The sequence below is a fragment of the Hordeum vulgare genome, chromosome 4H (assembly GCF_904849725.1).
Source record: "Hordeum vulgare subsp. vulgare chromosome 4H, MorexV3_pseudomolecules_assembly, whole genome shotgun sequence".
Classification (NCBI taxonomy): domain Eukaryota; kingdom Viridiplantae; phylum Streptophyta; class Magnoliopsida; order Poales; family Poaceae; genus Hordeum; species Hordeum vulgare.
This window is the reverse complement of record NC_058521.1, coordinates 571415049-571428973: the sequence shown is the minus strand read 5'-3', so window position 1 is coordinate 571428973 and position 13925 is coordinate 571415049. Positions and strand designations below refer to the sequence as shown.

General features: G+C 43.4%; 1 protein-coding gene across 1 annotated transcript; it reads left to right on the top strand.

Annotated features, from left to right (window-relative positions):
- Positions 1 to 5464: 5464 nt before the first annotated feature.
- On the top strand, positions 5465 to 6716 carry LOC123447124 (ethylene-responsive transcription factor 1-like). The gene has a single exon (XM_045123693.1). It carries the CDS (start codon positions 5662 to 5664, stop codon positions 6499 to 6501), a length of 840 nt encoding a protein of 279 aa, XP_044979628.1. The 5' UTR covers positions 5465 to 5661; the 3' UTR covers positions 6502 to 6716.
- The last annotated feature ends 7209 nt before the right edge of the window (positions 6717 to 13925 follow it).

Genomic DNA, 13925 nt, shown 5'->3' with positions numbered 1-13925 from the left:
CCTACAAGTACTTCGCTCCGTCGCGCCTTATCCGCGCGCCGCCGTTGTTCTGCATCGAACAGACGCATCATCCCAAGCCGTTGTAGCTGTCGCGTTGATTTGATTTGCGTTGCAGATAAATGATGGAGCACGGGTTGAATAACAAAAATTACAGGGGCTTTTTTATAAAAATGTTGTGGTGGGTTTTCCGACGGAAGCAATAGCCGCTTTATTATTAGATATAGATTTCGCTGATTGTCAAAGAAAAAAGTTCACCAAAAAAGCTAAAAAATGGTTTGAGAAACTGGATAGATACACAAATTTGAGAAAAAGTTCACAGTTCAAAGTTATAGCGGGTGGAAGTAATCCAGGAGGTCCATAATTTGAATCCTACTTAATGCACCTATTTTTTTGAAGGTTAAAAAAGAAAAAGAAATAATGAGCCAAGCCCAAGGGTGTGTGTGCCCCGGGTTGTGTAACGCTACTCCCTGTACAATGGGAACTAGGAGTACTAGTCAGCGCTTGTTGCGCTATTCAGCGGGCGCATTGCTCGCACGCTATTCAGCTGCCGCTCGTCAAGAGCATATTCCTTCGTGGTTCGACCAAAAATAATTTCTTCATGGTTGACCTAGACAACAAGTTAGCCCTGGACATATTTGACCTTTGGCAAACGGTTCATCTTTTTGGAAAACTTCATGGATTTGAAGAAATATTAGCACATCTTCAAAATGTTCACAAATTGAAATATACCATGAATTAAAAAAAACACGGATTCTGGGCAAAACTTCAAGGATTTGAACAAGTTCTTAGATTTTTGAAAAAAAATATCGATTTTAAAAAAAGTCCATCAATTTAGAAAGAAATCACCGAATTTGATAAAAAAAGGCATTCATTTTGAAAAGATTCACCGATTTAAAAAAATCATTCATATTGAAAAACAAATATTAGTTCTCAAATTTCAAAAAAGTTCACCAATTTTGAAAAAAGTAAGATTTTTCTAAAAAGTTCATTCATTTTTGTAAACAACAAACTAAATTGAAAAAAAATGCACATCTCAAAATAAAAATGAAAACAAAAAAGGAACAATAAAAACAAGGAAACAAAAAATAAAAACAAAAATAGGAAAATAAAAGATAAAAAGGGGAAAAGAAAAGTGGAAAGAAGAAAAGAATGTCAATTGGTAGTGGCTGGTTGGTTATGGCGTTAAACTTTGAACCACAAGGTGCCTTGTTTGAATCTTTCGACGCACACAATTATTTGCGGGTTAAAATTAGAAGAAAAAAGATGGATGACCTGGGGTGAAGAGTTTCATACAATATGATCATAATGACTTTTCTTATGAAGAGATATGGATTAATCTGAACCGTTCATGTGTTTAGGGGGTGTACCGAAAGAGAAGTGTCAGCATTATTATCATCCAAAGAGCCTATGTGTTCTTGCAATTTTCAGATATAAGGACTGGTTGGATTCTGGCACAGAAACATACTATATCACTACAAGTTTGGACATAATCAGGACACCGGAGAATATCAATGCACATCCTAAGATACATATATAGAAGAATATTCAGACCTATTGATGATGATTATTCATTATTTTCGGCCATTACAAGCTTTTGTGAAATTGCTGGTTCACTACACTTTGTTTGTTCCCTGAAGTGTCACTCTTACTACTCCCAGGAGTATTTGGCCATTCCAATAGCTCTGAATTTGTTTCTCTCCCAGGATTATTTCCCTCCGTACAAGAATACTTGGATTTGGTTATGAATTACATGCACATTCAGAATATAAGGGCTTTGTGCACGACTAGATTCTGTTGCTTCCACGAAAACGAACTATTTCCTACGCATGGTTAAAACTAGAAGATAACCCGCGCGTTGCAGCGGGGTGGTAGGATGAAAATATGGATAATTAGGTTGATGGCATGAATGGTAATGAGAATTACTTACGATGTGATGGAAATGGCAGCCATGCATAATTTGTTGATGTCAAAGGGTTGCATGCATGGATAAAATAGTTAGTGGGATGGTAGATTAATGAGCTGACCGGACATGCATGGTTGGTTGATGTGGAAGCTCTGCATGCTTAGAAAAAATAGTTAGTGGGTTACAGCTATTTAAGAATAGAAGATAAAGAAGAGACGAGACACTGGTATGATGATCACCTACAAACAGGGACAGTTCGATTCTATAATTATGCTATTGTTTACCCATTTGATATTAGTGTTATAGGGGTAGCAAACCTAGGGTGCTGACAAGCAGGTTGAGGGCTGAAAAAGGAGCTCACTGTTTCATTCTTCTCATCACCTTGTCTTTTTTGCGAGTACTACTACTTCAAATAAAAAGCTGAGTACTCCCTCCGTTTTAGTTTATAAGTCTGACACGTGTATCTAGGTCGTCAATTTGACCAACTTAATGAGAGGCATATATTAAAAAATAAATATCATTAGAAACCTTAGATGTTCTATTTTTTAATGATGTAATTTTTAGTTAAACAATATATTTTATATAAGTCAAATTGACGACCTAGGTACACGCGCATGCTTTATAAACTGTGACGAAGGGAGTATCAAAAGTGCTCTTACGATACCTAACTCACACGCACCTGGCCACCTCGGTAAACAGTAAATCCAAAAAACTAGTAAAGGAATCAAAAATCCTGTTTTTTTTTGCAACAAACATGGATGAGTGTTCTACCGTGTGCAAATTTTGGTGATGAAATAACATTTATGGAGGTCTAGGAAACAAAAAAGATGCTAAAAATGTCCTTTTGAAGTATTGATTTTGTTTTTATTCAGACTTCCACAAACGTCATTTCATCATGAAATTTTGCACATTGGTGATACACTCATCAATATTTATAAAAAACCAAATGGTTCTTAATTCGTTACTTCTTTTGGATTTTACTAGTGATCCGAGGGCAGGTGAGCTCGGGATGAGAAACGTCATATCCGCTGACTTCTACTTTCTCCGACTACAATTATTTAGATACGGAGGGAGTATTTCAGTGGTAGGCTAGTTGCATGCCCTTCTTAAGTGAGAAAAGGAATATTTTTGGCCCCTTAGTCTACCCGATGCGCATGTTTCATTCCTCATCCTTTTTAAAACATTTCGTCCCTCGTATTTCTAAACCACGGTTCATCCAAAACTAGACCGAAGTGGTATAAAGCTGACATGTCACCGGTTTTAGAATTGTACTTGTCAGATGGCAGTCCAAGTCAACCCCTTCATCTTTTACTTGGTCAAACTATACCGTGGGATCCATCAATAGGATTAAAATTATTTTATAAATAGTAAAATGTTTCAATTAAGCTCTTGCCCCGCTGATGAGTACTCCCTCCGTTATATAATATAAGAGTGTTTTAAGACTACACTAGTGTTAAAAAAACTCTTATATTATGGGACGAAGGGGGTAACTCATAAGCACCAACCTAACCCACTAAAGGGCCAGACCCACCCGACATGATTTCGTCGGTATTTGAACACCGATGAGGACACAAGTATAGCGCGCTACATCACATTGCTACGGAGCAAGCTAGGGGGTAAAGTGTGGGCATAGAGGCACATGTAGCTACGATATGGTCGATAGGACATGCTTCTGGGTGCTGCCACAAGCGGTGGCATTGAGTAGGAGGGAGACACAAGGCATGCAACAGTTCGTCGTGAGAGGGGATAGCACGACGAGCTCACCCCAACCACGACCACATTGTCGACGGAGGCTAAGGAGCACGACATCTACGTTCTCGTCGGTCGCAACGAACGATGGGAAGTAGTAGGCTTGGGGACGCGTGACTCGACTAGTACAACGACAAGGGGTGTGTAAACGCATAAGGCCTTGTTTGGTTAAATCTTTCTTGAAGAGGATTGAAGAGGTGTAAAGGGGATTCAATGGAAATTTGACTTGAAGGGGATTTAATTCACTTCAATCCCTTTCAAACCCTTTGCAACCCAACAAGCCATAAGTATGACACATGGAAGAGCTAGGGTATAACGACGGTGACGAATCATTCCAACAACACCTGTCCAAAGACAAAAGAAGATGAAAACCAAGACCAAGGGAGAGTGTGTTGTGTTGCATGCCCGGCCTCGTCCTAGATCAATGTGTGCGACATGATGATGATGTACCGAGGTCAAAGGTCAATACCAGGTCAATGCAAAAAAATATTAGGAATGTTCTTTAAAGAAAGCCTACTAGCACTTTTATTTATATGTGCGAGAGTTACATGATGAAGTAAAAGAGGTAATAACAATTCAGGAGCAACATCCACCCAAAACATAAGCTAGTTTTCGAATCATAACAAGTCCTAGGCAAGAAATGTGCCAGCCCATTCGCTTCCCTTGGACAAAAACTGAATTATGTTGATGTAACACCATGAGCCAAGTGAAAGCAGTCCCCAAGTAATGTTGAGGTAGGTCCTCGAATATCCATATTACCATTGCAAGCCTCCATCAATTCCAAACAGTCGGATTCAAGTTCGACTCTTGAGCATCCAATTTCAAAGATCATTTGGAGCCCTCGTCTTAATGCTAGTGTCTCAGTAGCGTGTGCATCATGTGTGTGATCAAACATCTCATAGATTAGGGATTAAACGTACACTTTGCGTAAAATAGGCACTACAAAGTAAAAACAGATTCCCCCAATATAAGGTGCTTCGTTTTCATGAAAATTAAACATATATATGTTTGAGCAAGATTGAATTAGAATAAATGGGCTTGACCTATCTATAAATTCTGGAATCTTAAAAGAGACCATGAATAAAATGGCAATTGATGATGTTATGATGCTAAAGTTTAGTCCCATATCGCTAGTTGAGTAAAAGTTAGACCTCCCTCACCACTAAAAGTTGGTGTTGACAAGAGAAAAGGGAAGACCGCACGCGCGCTCTCCTCGCCTAGACGGGGCGACATACAAGCCGATAAGATACACCGAAAACACCTAGGGTTTTACCTTATCTCGTAATTTATGTCGTCACCGTAGTCTACCTCATCTCAAACGCCGGCGTGCATGGACATGCGAGAGAGCAGGCCTCCGAAACCATTCGTCTTTGCGATCCTGCATCGGAAGAGGACGAATTAGATTTTTGGACAGCACTTTGTGTGACTGCTCAAATTCGTCATCACGGGTCGCTTACCATCCTAGTCGGGTGGTGATACTCATCTCCGTCTCCATCGCCGTCAACAACAGATCGTCACTAACATTGTCATCAACACCGTCGCTCCTACAACAACTAACAAACAATATGTTATTCGTAATCTGTTAATGTCTCTCCCTGTAGTTACTACTTTGTGTGAAATAATGATGTACATATTCTGATGTTCATCTAGTTTACTAGATTATTTTTAGTTCTAGTCATGAATTATTTACTGGAATTAACCATGATCTTACCTAATTTTCCAACATATTATAAACGAAATATTGACTGTCATAAAAAAATAGATAGGACCATTCATCATTCATCAGCAAGACAAAGGCCTCGTGAAGCAAGACACTGAACTGAGCACAAACTATCGGCGCCCACAAAATTTGCAACCAGCGCAAACGGGAACAGCCGAACAGCCCATAGTTTAAGCAGCCCAAAGGTCAACCACCTCACCTCGCCATCTACAAAGTTCGGCCCGCATGCAAGAGCTAGCAAAGACTCCGGTGAGAAAGTGCAACCAGCGGAGGCAGGATCAGCCAAGAAATGTGTGGGGGAGCCATCCTCGCCAACCTCACCCCCGACCGGGTGCGCCGGCGGCTGACGGCAGCCCAGCTCTGGCCGGACGCGTACTTCCCGGCGGAGAGGGCGGCCTCCGGCAGGAGGAGGAGGAGGAGGAGGGACGCTGCCACGACCGACGACGATTTCGAGGCAGAGTTCCAGGTTTTTGAGGAGGAGGAGGACGACAGCGACGACGACTATGAGGCTCCTCCGGCGGCGGCTTCTCCAGCAGTTGCTTTGGGCTCCAGTCGGCGCTGCGTAGCCGGTGCCAAGAGCACCAACTACATACGCGTACGCCACCGGACGTCGGGCAGACGGGCGGCAGAAGACACCCGGCAGCGGCGGCGCGTGTGGCTCGGCACGTACGGTGGTGACGCCGAGGAGGCCGCTCCAGCGTACGACCGCGAAGCCCGCCGGGTGCGCGGGAAGAGCGCTAGGCTCGACGACTCCCCGAACGAAGGCTGTCCTCGCCGGAGAAACCTGCCGGGGACCATCGACCTCAACCAGCCGCCCGCCGTTTCCGGTGACCACATGGTCAGCGCCGATGCCGACGCGTGCAAGGCGAAGATCATGCAGCTGGTCGCGGAGGGCCCTCGCGACGGGCGGATGGCGGGCCTCGCGTCTGAGCTGATGGACGGGGCGCGCCATGGGAGCGAAACCAGAGTGTCCGTGGTGATGCGGTGTGCGGCGTTGATCTCCAGATGCAGCCGCGAGATGGAAGAGGTTGCTGCGCTCCGGAGGGGCCTCGAGAACCGCGCGAGGCGGCTGGATGAGCTGAAAGATCAACTCGTTAGGATAGCTTCCCTTCTGGGCTCTGAATTCTGATTGACTGATATCATCGGGCATGTTTGAGCCTGTTTCTTCGTGGAACTCTGCTCTGACTGTATGAACACACATGGACCGTATGAACAGTGATCTCGGAAAAATGGTAGTGGGAGTTTTTAAAAAATCCTGGTTTCTTTAGCTGAATGAGAAGCTTTCCAACCACTAGAAACATTCTGTAGTACCCTCTCCGTTCCTAAATATAAGTCTTTTTAAAGATTTTATTAAGGCCTACGTACGGAGCAAAACGAGTGAATCTACATTCTAAAATATGTGTATATACATTTGTTTGTTGTTCCCTAGTAAAACTTTTAAAAAAACTTATATTTAAAAACGGAGGGAGTACAATATTTGCCAAAATAACATTTTTTTACCTTTTACCTGTTCTTTTTGAATTTTCAACGGGTGTGTATGTGCTGGCAAACAGAAGAGAACTTTAGTTCAATGCGCTACTTAGTGCAATACGTGAACGGTCGGTGGATTCTCCAATGAAGATTATGTATAATTGCATTCTCCAATAAATGATTTTGGATAACCGCACTATAAAACCAGAGAACTTCTCGTGCGTTGCAGCGGGAATTGATTGCAATATACTAGTGGTAGGAACGTCAAGAACTTGCCTCAAACGTATTTATCTAAATTTTTATATTTGTGAACATGCTTGTGTGAGTAAAACAGGTCAGCAACTGTATATAAGTCAGAGTTGTTGAATAAAGAATTACCCCAAAAAGAAATACACATAAATCGCAAGCAAACTAATGCAGGAGATCCATATTAAGAAGTGGTTCACTATCTAACATGATGAAAAGCAGGGAACAACTATGGATCTCAATCGAAGCATAACATGGTTCAAACGACGATGAATGTGTAAAAGAGACACATAGTTCATGCGATCACGAGAACATATAGATTTGACATGTTATAGATCAGCTAACAACGATAGGCAGATGGTATGCATATAGTATTGAAGACGCTCACGTTATCGTCTCTATAGGGGGTGAACGGTGAGAGAAAGTCGGCGGTGGTGCTGGCGTTCGAAGTGAAAAGTGCAGATGTCACCCTCAAGAATGGTGGCATGATGATGGAACCATGACCAATTGGTCGTGATCGTTGATATCTTGTCGATTCCAAGGATTAGTTGTGCGTTGTAGCTCACAATGTCATCTTCATTCTTCAGTGAAAGATTGTCATCTTCTTTTTGAATGTATTTCTGCAACTTCTCCTCTATGTATTTCACCTGAAAGTACCGTGGAGAGAAATAAAAACACTACTGAGAGATTACATGTATAATTAACAAATATGGAAAACATATTTAATATCTATTAAATGTAGTAAGAAAATAGCAAGCGAAATGGATGTGAATTTATAACATTCGGTATAACATGGTATTCATCAAAAAATAGTATTATAGTGGAAAAAATCTGGCAGTTAAAGAAAATTGACATTGGATGTGAATTGAACAAATAGAAGTTATATTTGTCGTATAAATAGTGGGCACAACACGAAAGCATGAGTGGTGATGTTGAAATAATAAATTGAACATGAGAGACATTGAGTGGTAATGTAAGGATAATTAAGATTTAGTTGTCTGGGATTAGTGAGTATAAATAGGTATGGATCTTCTGAAATAGAGGGAAAGGAAAAGTTATTACAAGTTAATGGATGGTATAATGTACTATTAATGCATTAGCATGCGCTTGTTGAATGTAACAATGTGCAGCTGCAATGGGTTGATGCAGTGTTGGTGAAGAAAAAAGAAAAGAAAAACATATGTAGGCAGCATGTATATCAAATTTGTGATCACGGTGTTCATTCATGCATGTTGTTGGTCGTTGGTCTGTGCACCTCAATAGAAAGTGAGACTTTGTAGCATGATGTTATAAATATGTAGATTATGAAGGTAGTAGGCATTGATAGATCCTGTGGATCGACAAGGCTAGATGTGTTCGGTGTGATGTGGAGATGTTACCTTGTGATGAACTCGATGAGCTCCCTCCGGTCGTCCATCGTGAGGTGGTGACGACGGTGGGGAAGGAGAGAGATCCAGTGGCGGCGGTGATGGACTTCCCATCGCTTCAGTGCTACCCTTTGGATCGGATTAGGGTTAGGAGTGGGAAACCAGTGGCGGCGGCGAACCTCATAACCCGTGCCATGGTCCCCACCTCCTCTACATATAGCACTGCGCGACAGGGGCCCATCAGCCTTACTTGGGCTGGACGCCCCCGATCAGGGCGTGAGTCAAGGTCCAATGGGCCGTTGGGCCCATTGGGTAAAGAGATCAACCTAACATTCTCCCCCTTGATCTCATCATATACTTTTAACTTTACCCGTTTCATAACAGATCAATACATAGGGCATGTTTCATCGTCACGGCTCAATTACCGATGGAATCAGACAACCACAATGTACCTCTCTATTTTGAGACGGATTCTTTAACCTTGGGCCCTCTGTTGTCCGGAAATATTAGTGTTGGAATTGTGCCCTAGAGGCAATAATAAATGTATAGTTATTATTATAATTCCTGTATCAAGATAATAGTTTATTATCCATGCTATAATTGTATTGAATGAAGACTCATTTACATGTGTGGATACATAGACAAAACACCGTCCCTAGCATGCCTCTAGTTGGCTAGCCAGTTGATCGATGATAGTCAGTGTCTTCTGATTATGAACAAGGTGTTGTTGCTTGATAACTGGATCACGTCATTGGGAGAATCACGTGATGGACTAGACCCAAACTAATAGACGTAGCATGTTGATCGTGTCATTTTGTTGCTACTGTTTTCTGCGTGTCAAGTATTTATTCCTATGACCATGAGATCATATAACTCACTGACACCGGAGGAATACTTTGTGTGTATCAAACGTCGCAACGTAACTGGGTGACTATAAAGATGCTCTACAGGTATCTCCGAAGGTGGTAGTTGAGTTAGTATGGATCAAGACTGGGATTTGTCACTCCGTGTGACGGAGAGGTATCTCGGGGCCCACTCGGTAATACAACATCACACACAAGCCTTGCAAGCAATGTAACTTAGTGTAAGTTGCGGGATCTTGTGTTACGGAACGAGTAAAGAGACTTGCCGGTAAACGAGATTGAAATAGGTATGCGGATACTGGCGATCGAATCTCGGGCAAGTAACATACCGAAGGACAAAGGGAATGACATACGGGATTATACGAATCCTTGGCACTGAGGTTCAAACGATAAGATCTTCGTAGAATATGTAGGATCCAATATGGGAATCCAGGTCCCGCTATTGGATATTGACCGAGGAGTCTCTCGGGTCATGTCTACATAGTTCTCGAACCCGCAGGGTCTGCACACTTAAGGTTCGACGTTGTTTTATGCGTATTTGAGTTATATGGTTGGTTACCGAATGTTGTTCGGAGTCCCGGATGAGATCACGGATGTCACGAGGGTTTCCGGAATGGTCCGGAAACGAAGATTGATATATAGGATGACCTCATTTGATTACCGGAAGGTTTTCGGAGTTACCGGGAATGTACCGGGAATGACGAATGGGTTCCGGGAGTTCACCGGAGGGGGGCAACCCACTCCGGGGAAGCCCATAGGTATTTGTGGGGTTCACACCAGCCCTTAGTGGGCTGGTGGGACAGCCCACCAAATCCTATGCGCCAAGGAAGAGAAAATATCAAAGGAAAGAAAAAAAAAGGGAGAGGTGGGAAGGGGGAAGGACTCCCTCCCACCAAACCAAGTAGGACTCGGTTTGGGGGGGGGAGAGTCCTCCCCCCTGGCTCGGCCGACCCCTTGGGGTTCCCTTGGACCCCAAGGCAAGGTCCCCCTCCCTCCTCCTATATATATGGGGCTTTTAGGGCAGATTTGAGACGACTTTCTCACGGCTGCCCGACCACATATCTCCATAGTTTTTCCTCTAGATCGTGTTTCTGCGGAGCTCGGGCGGAGCCCTGCTGAGACAAGATCATCACCAACCTCCGGAGCGCCGTCACACTGCCGGAGAACTCTTCTACCTCTCCGTCTCTCTTGCTGGATCAAGAAGGCCGAGATCATCGTCGAGCTGTACGTGTGCTGAACGCGGAGGTGCCGTCCGTTCGGTACTAGATCGTGGGACTGATCGCGGGATTGTTCGCGGGGCGGATCGAGGGACGTGAGGACGTTCCACTACATCAACCGCGATCTCTAATCGCTTCTGTTGTACGATCTACAAGGGTACGTAGATCACTCATCCCCTCTCGTAGATGGACATCACCATGATAGGTCTTCGTGCGCATAGGAAAATTTTTGTTTCCCATGCGACGTTTCCCATCAGTGGCATCATGAGCTAGGTTCATGCGTAGATGTCTTCTCGAGTAGAACACAAAAGGTTTTGTGGGCGGTGATGTGCGTTTTGCTGCCCTCCTTAGTCTTTTCTTGATTCCGCGGTATTGTTGGATTGAAGCGGCTTGGACCGACATTACTCGTACGCTTACGAGAGACTGGTTTCATCGTTACGAGTAACCCCCTTTGCTCAAAGATGACTGGCAAGTGACGGTTTCTCCAACTTTAGTTGAATCGGATTTGACCGAGGAGGTCCTTGGATGAGGTTAAATAGCAACTCATATATCTCCGTTGTGGTGTTTGCGTAAGTAAGATGCGATCCTACTAGATACCCTTGGTCACCACGTAAAAACATGCAACAACAAAATTAGAGGACGTCTAACTTGTTTTTGCAGGGTATGATTGTGATGTGATATGGCCAAACGATGTGATGTGATATATTGGATGTATGAGATGATCATGTTGTAATAGAAATATCGACTTGCATGTCGATGATACGACAACCGGCAGGAGTCATAGGGTTGTCTTTATACTAACATATGTGCTTGCAGATGCGTTTACTATTTTTGCTAGAACGTAGCTTTAGTAGTGATAGCATAAGTAGCACGACAACCCCGATGGCGACACGTTGATGGAGATCATGATGATGGAGATCATGGTGTGGCGCCGGTGACAAGAAGATCGTGCCGGTGCTTTGGTGATGGAGATCAAGAAGCACGTAATGATGGCCATATCATGTCACTTATGAATTGCATGTGATGTTAATCCTTTTATGGACCTTGTTTTGCTTAGAACGACGGTAGCATTATGAGGTGATCTCTCACTAAAATTTCAAGACGAAATTGTGTTCTCCCTGACTGTGCACCGTTGCTACAGTTCGTCGTTTCGAGACACCACGTGATGATCAGGTGTGATAGACTCAACGTTCACATACAACGGGTGCAAAACAGTTGCGCACGCGGAACACTCGGGTTAAGCTTGACGAGCCTAGCATGTGCAGACATGGCCTCGGAACACATGAGACCGAAAGGTCAATCATGAATCATATAGTTGATATGATTAGCATAGGGATGCTTACCACTGAAAACTACTCTCGACTCACGTGATGATCGGACTTGGGATAGTGTAAGTGGATCATGAACCACTCAAATGACTAGAGAGATGTACTTTTTGAGTGGGAGTTTAGCATATAATTTGACTAAGTTGAACTCTAATTATCTTGAACATAGTCTAAGTCCACTTTGAATATATTTGTGTTGTAGATCATGGCTCACGCAAGTGTCATCCTGAATTTTAATACGTTCCTAGAGAAAGCTAAGTTGAAAGATGATGGAAGCAACTTTGTAGACTGGGCTCGTAATCTTAAGCTAATCTTACAAGCTGGAAAGAAGGATTATGTCCTTAATGCTGCGCTAGGAGATGAACCACCCGCTACGGCTGATCAGGATGTTAAGAACGCTTGGTTAGCACGTAAGGAGGACTACTCAATAGTTCAATGTGCAGTCTTGTATGGCTTAGAGCCGGGACTTCAACGTCGCTTTGAGCGTCATGGAGCATTTGAGATGTTCCAGGAGTTGAAGTTTATCTTTCAGAAGAACGCCCGGATCGAGAGGTATGAGACCTCCGATAAATTCTATGCCTGCAAGATGGAGGAAAACTCATCTGTCAGTGAACATGTGCTCAAAATGTCTGGGTACTCAAACCGTCTAGCTGAACTAGGGATTGAACTCCCGCAAGAAGCTATCACTGACAGAATCCTCCAATCACTGCCGCCAAGCTATAAAGGCTTTGTGTTGAACTACAACATGCAAGGGATGAACAAGTCTCCCGGCGAGTTGTTTGCGATGCTGAAAGTCGCAGAGTCTGAACTCCGTAAAGAGCATCAAGTGTTGATGGTCAGCAAGACCACTAGTTTCAAGAGAAACGGCAAAGGCAAGAAGGGCAATTCAAAGAAGAGCGGCAAGCCTGTTGCCAATCCGCCGAAGAAACCCAAAGCTGGACCTAAGCCTGAAACAGAGTGCTTCTATTGCAAGGGTATGGGTCACTGGAAGCGCAATTGCCCCAAGTATCTGGCAGATAAGAAGGCGGGCAAAGAAAAATCAGGTATATTTGATATACATGTTATTGATGTGTATTTAACCAGCTCTCGTAGTAGTGCCTGGGTATTCGATACCGGTTCTGTTGCTCACATTTGCAACTCGAAGCAGGAACTGCGGAATAGACGAAGGCTCGCGAAAGACGAAGTGACGATGCGCGTAGGAAACGGTTCCAAGGTTGATGCAATCGCCGTCGGCACCGTGTCACTTCAACTACCATCGGGATTAGTGATGAACTTAAATCATTGTTATTTAGTGCCTGCGTTGAGCATGAACATTATATCTGGATCTTGTTTATTGCGAGACGGTTACTCTTTTAAGTCTGAGAATAATGGTTGTTCTATTTCTATGAGTAACATCTTTTATGGTCATGCACCGAATGTGAGAGGATTGTTCATATTGAATCTCGATAGCGATACGCATATACATAACATTGAGACCAAAAGAGTTAGAGTAAACAATGATAGCGCCATATTTCTGTGGCACTGCCGCTTGGGTCATATTGGTGTAAAGCGCATGAAGAAACTCCATGCCGATGGACTTTTGGAGTCACTTGACTTTGATTCACTTGACACGTGCGAACCATGCCTCATGGGCAAGATGACTAAAACTCCGTTCTCCGGAACAATGGAGCGTGCAAGTGACTTATTGGAAATCATACATACCGATGTGTGTGGCCCGATGAACGTGGACGCACGCGGCGGATATCGTTATTTTCTCACCTTCACTGACGATTTGAGCAGATATGGTTATGTCTACTTAATGAAGCACAAGTCTGAAACATTTGAAAAGTTCAAGCAATTTGAGAGTGAAGTAGAAAATCATCGTAACAAGAAGATCAAGTTCCTACGGTCTGATCGTGGGGGTGAATATCTGAGTTTCGAGTTTGGTACTCACTTAAGACAATGTGGGATTGTTTCGCAGTTAAACACCGCCTGGAACACCACAGCGTAATGGTGTGTCCGAACGTCGTAATCGTACTTTATTAGAAATGGTGCGATCTATGATGTCTCTTACTGATTTGCCGTT

Bases quoted from the DNA above. Each gene is read 5' to 3' on its own strand.
- LOC123447124 (XM_045123693.1), top strand. From the start codon at position 5,662: ATGTGTGGGGGAGCCATCCTCGCCAACCTCACCCCCGACCGGGTGCGC.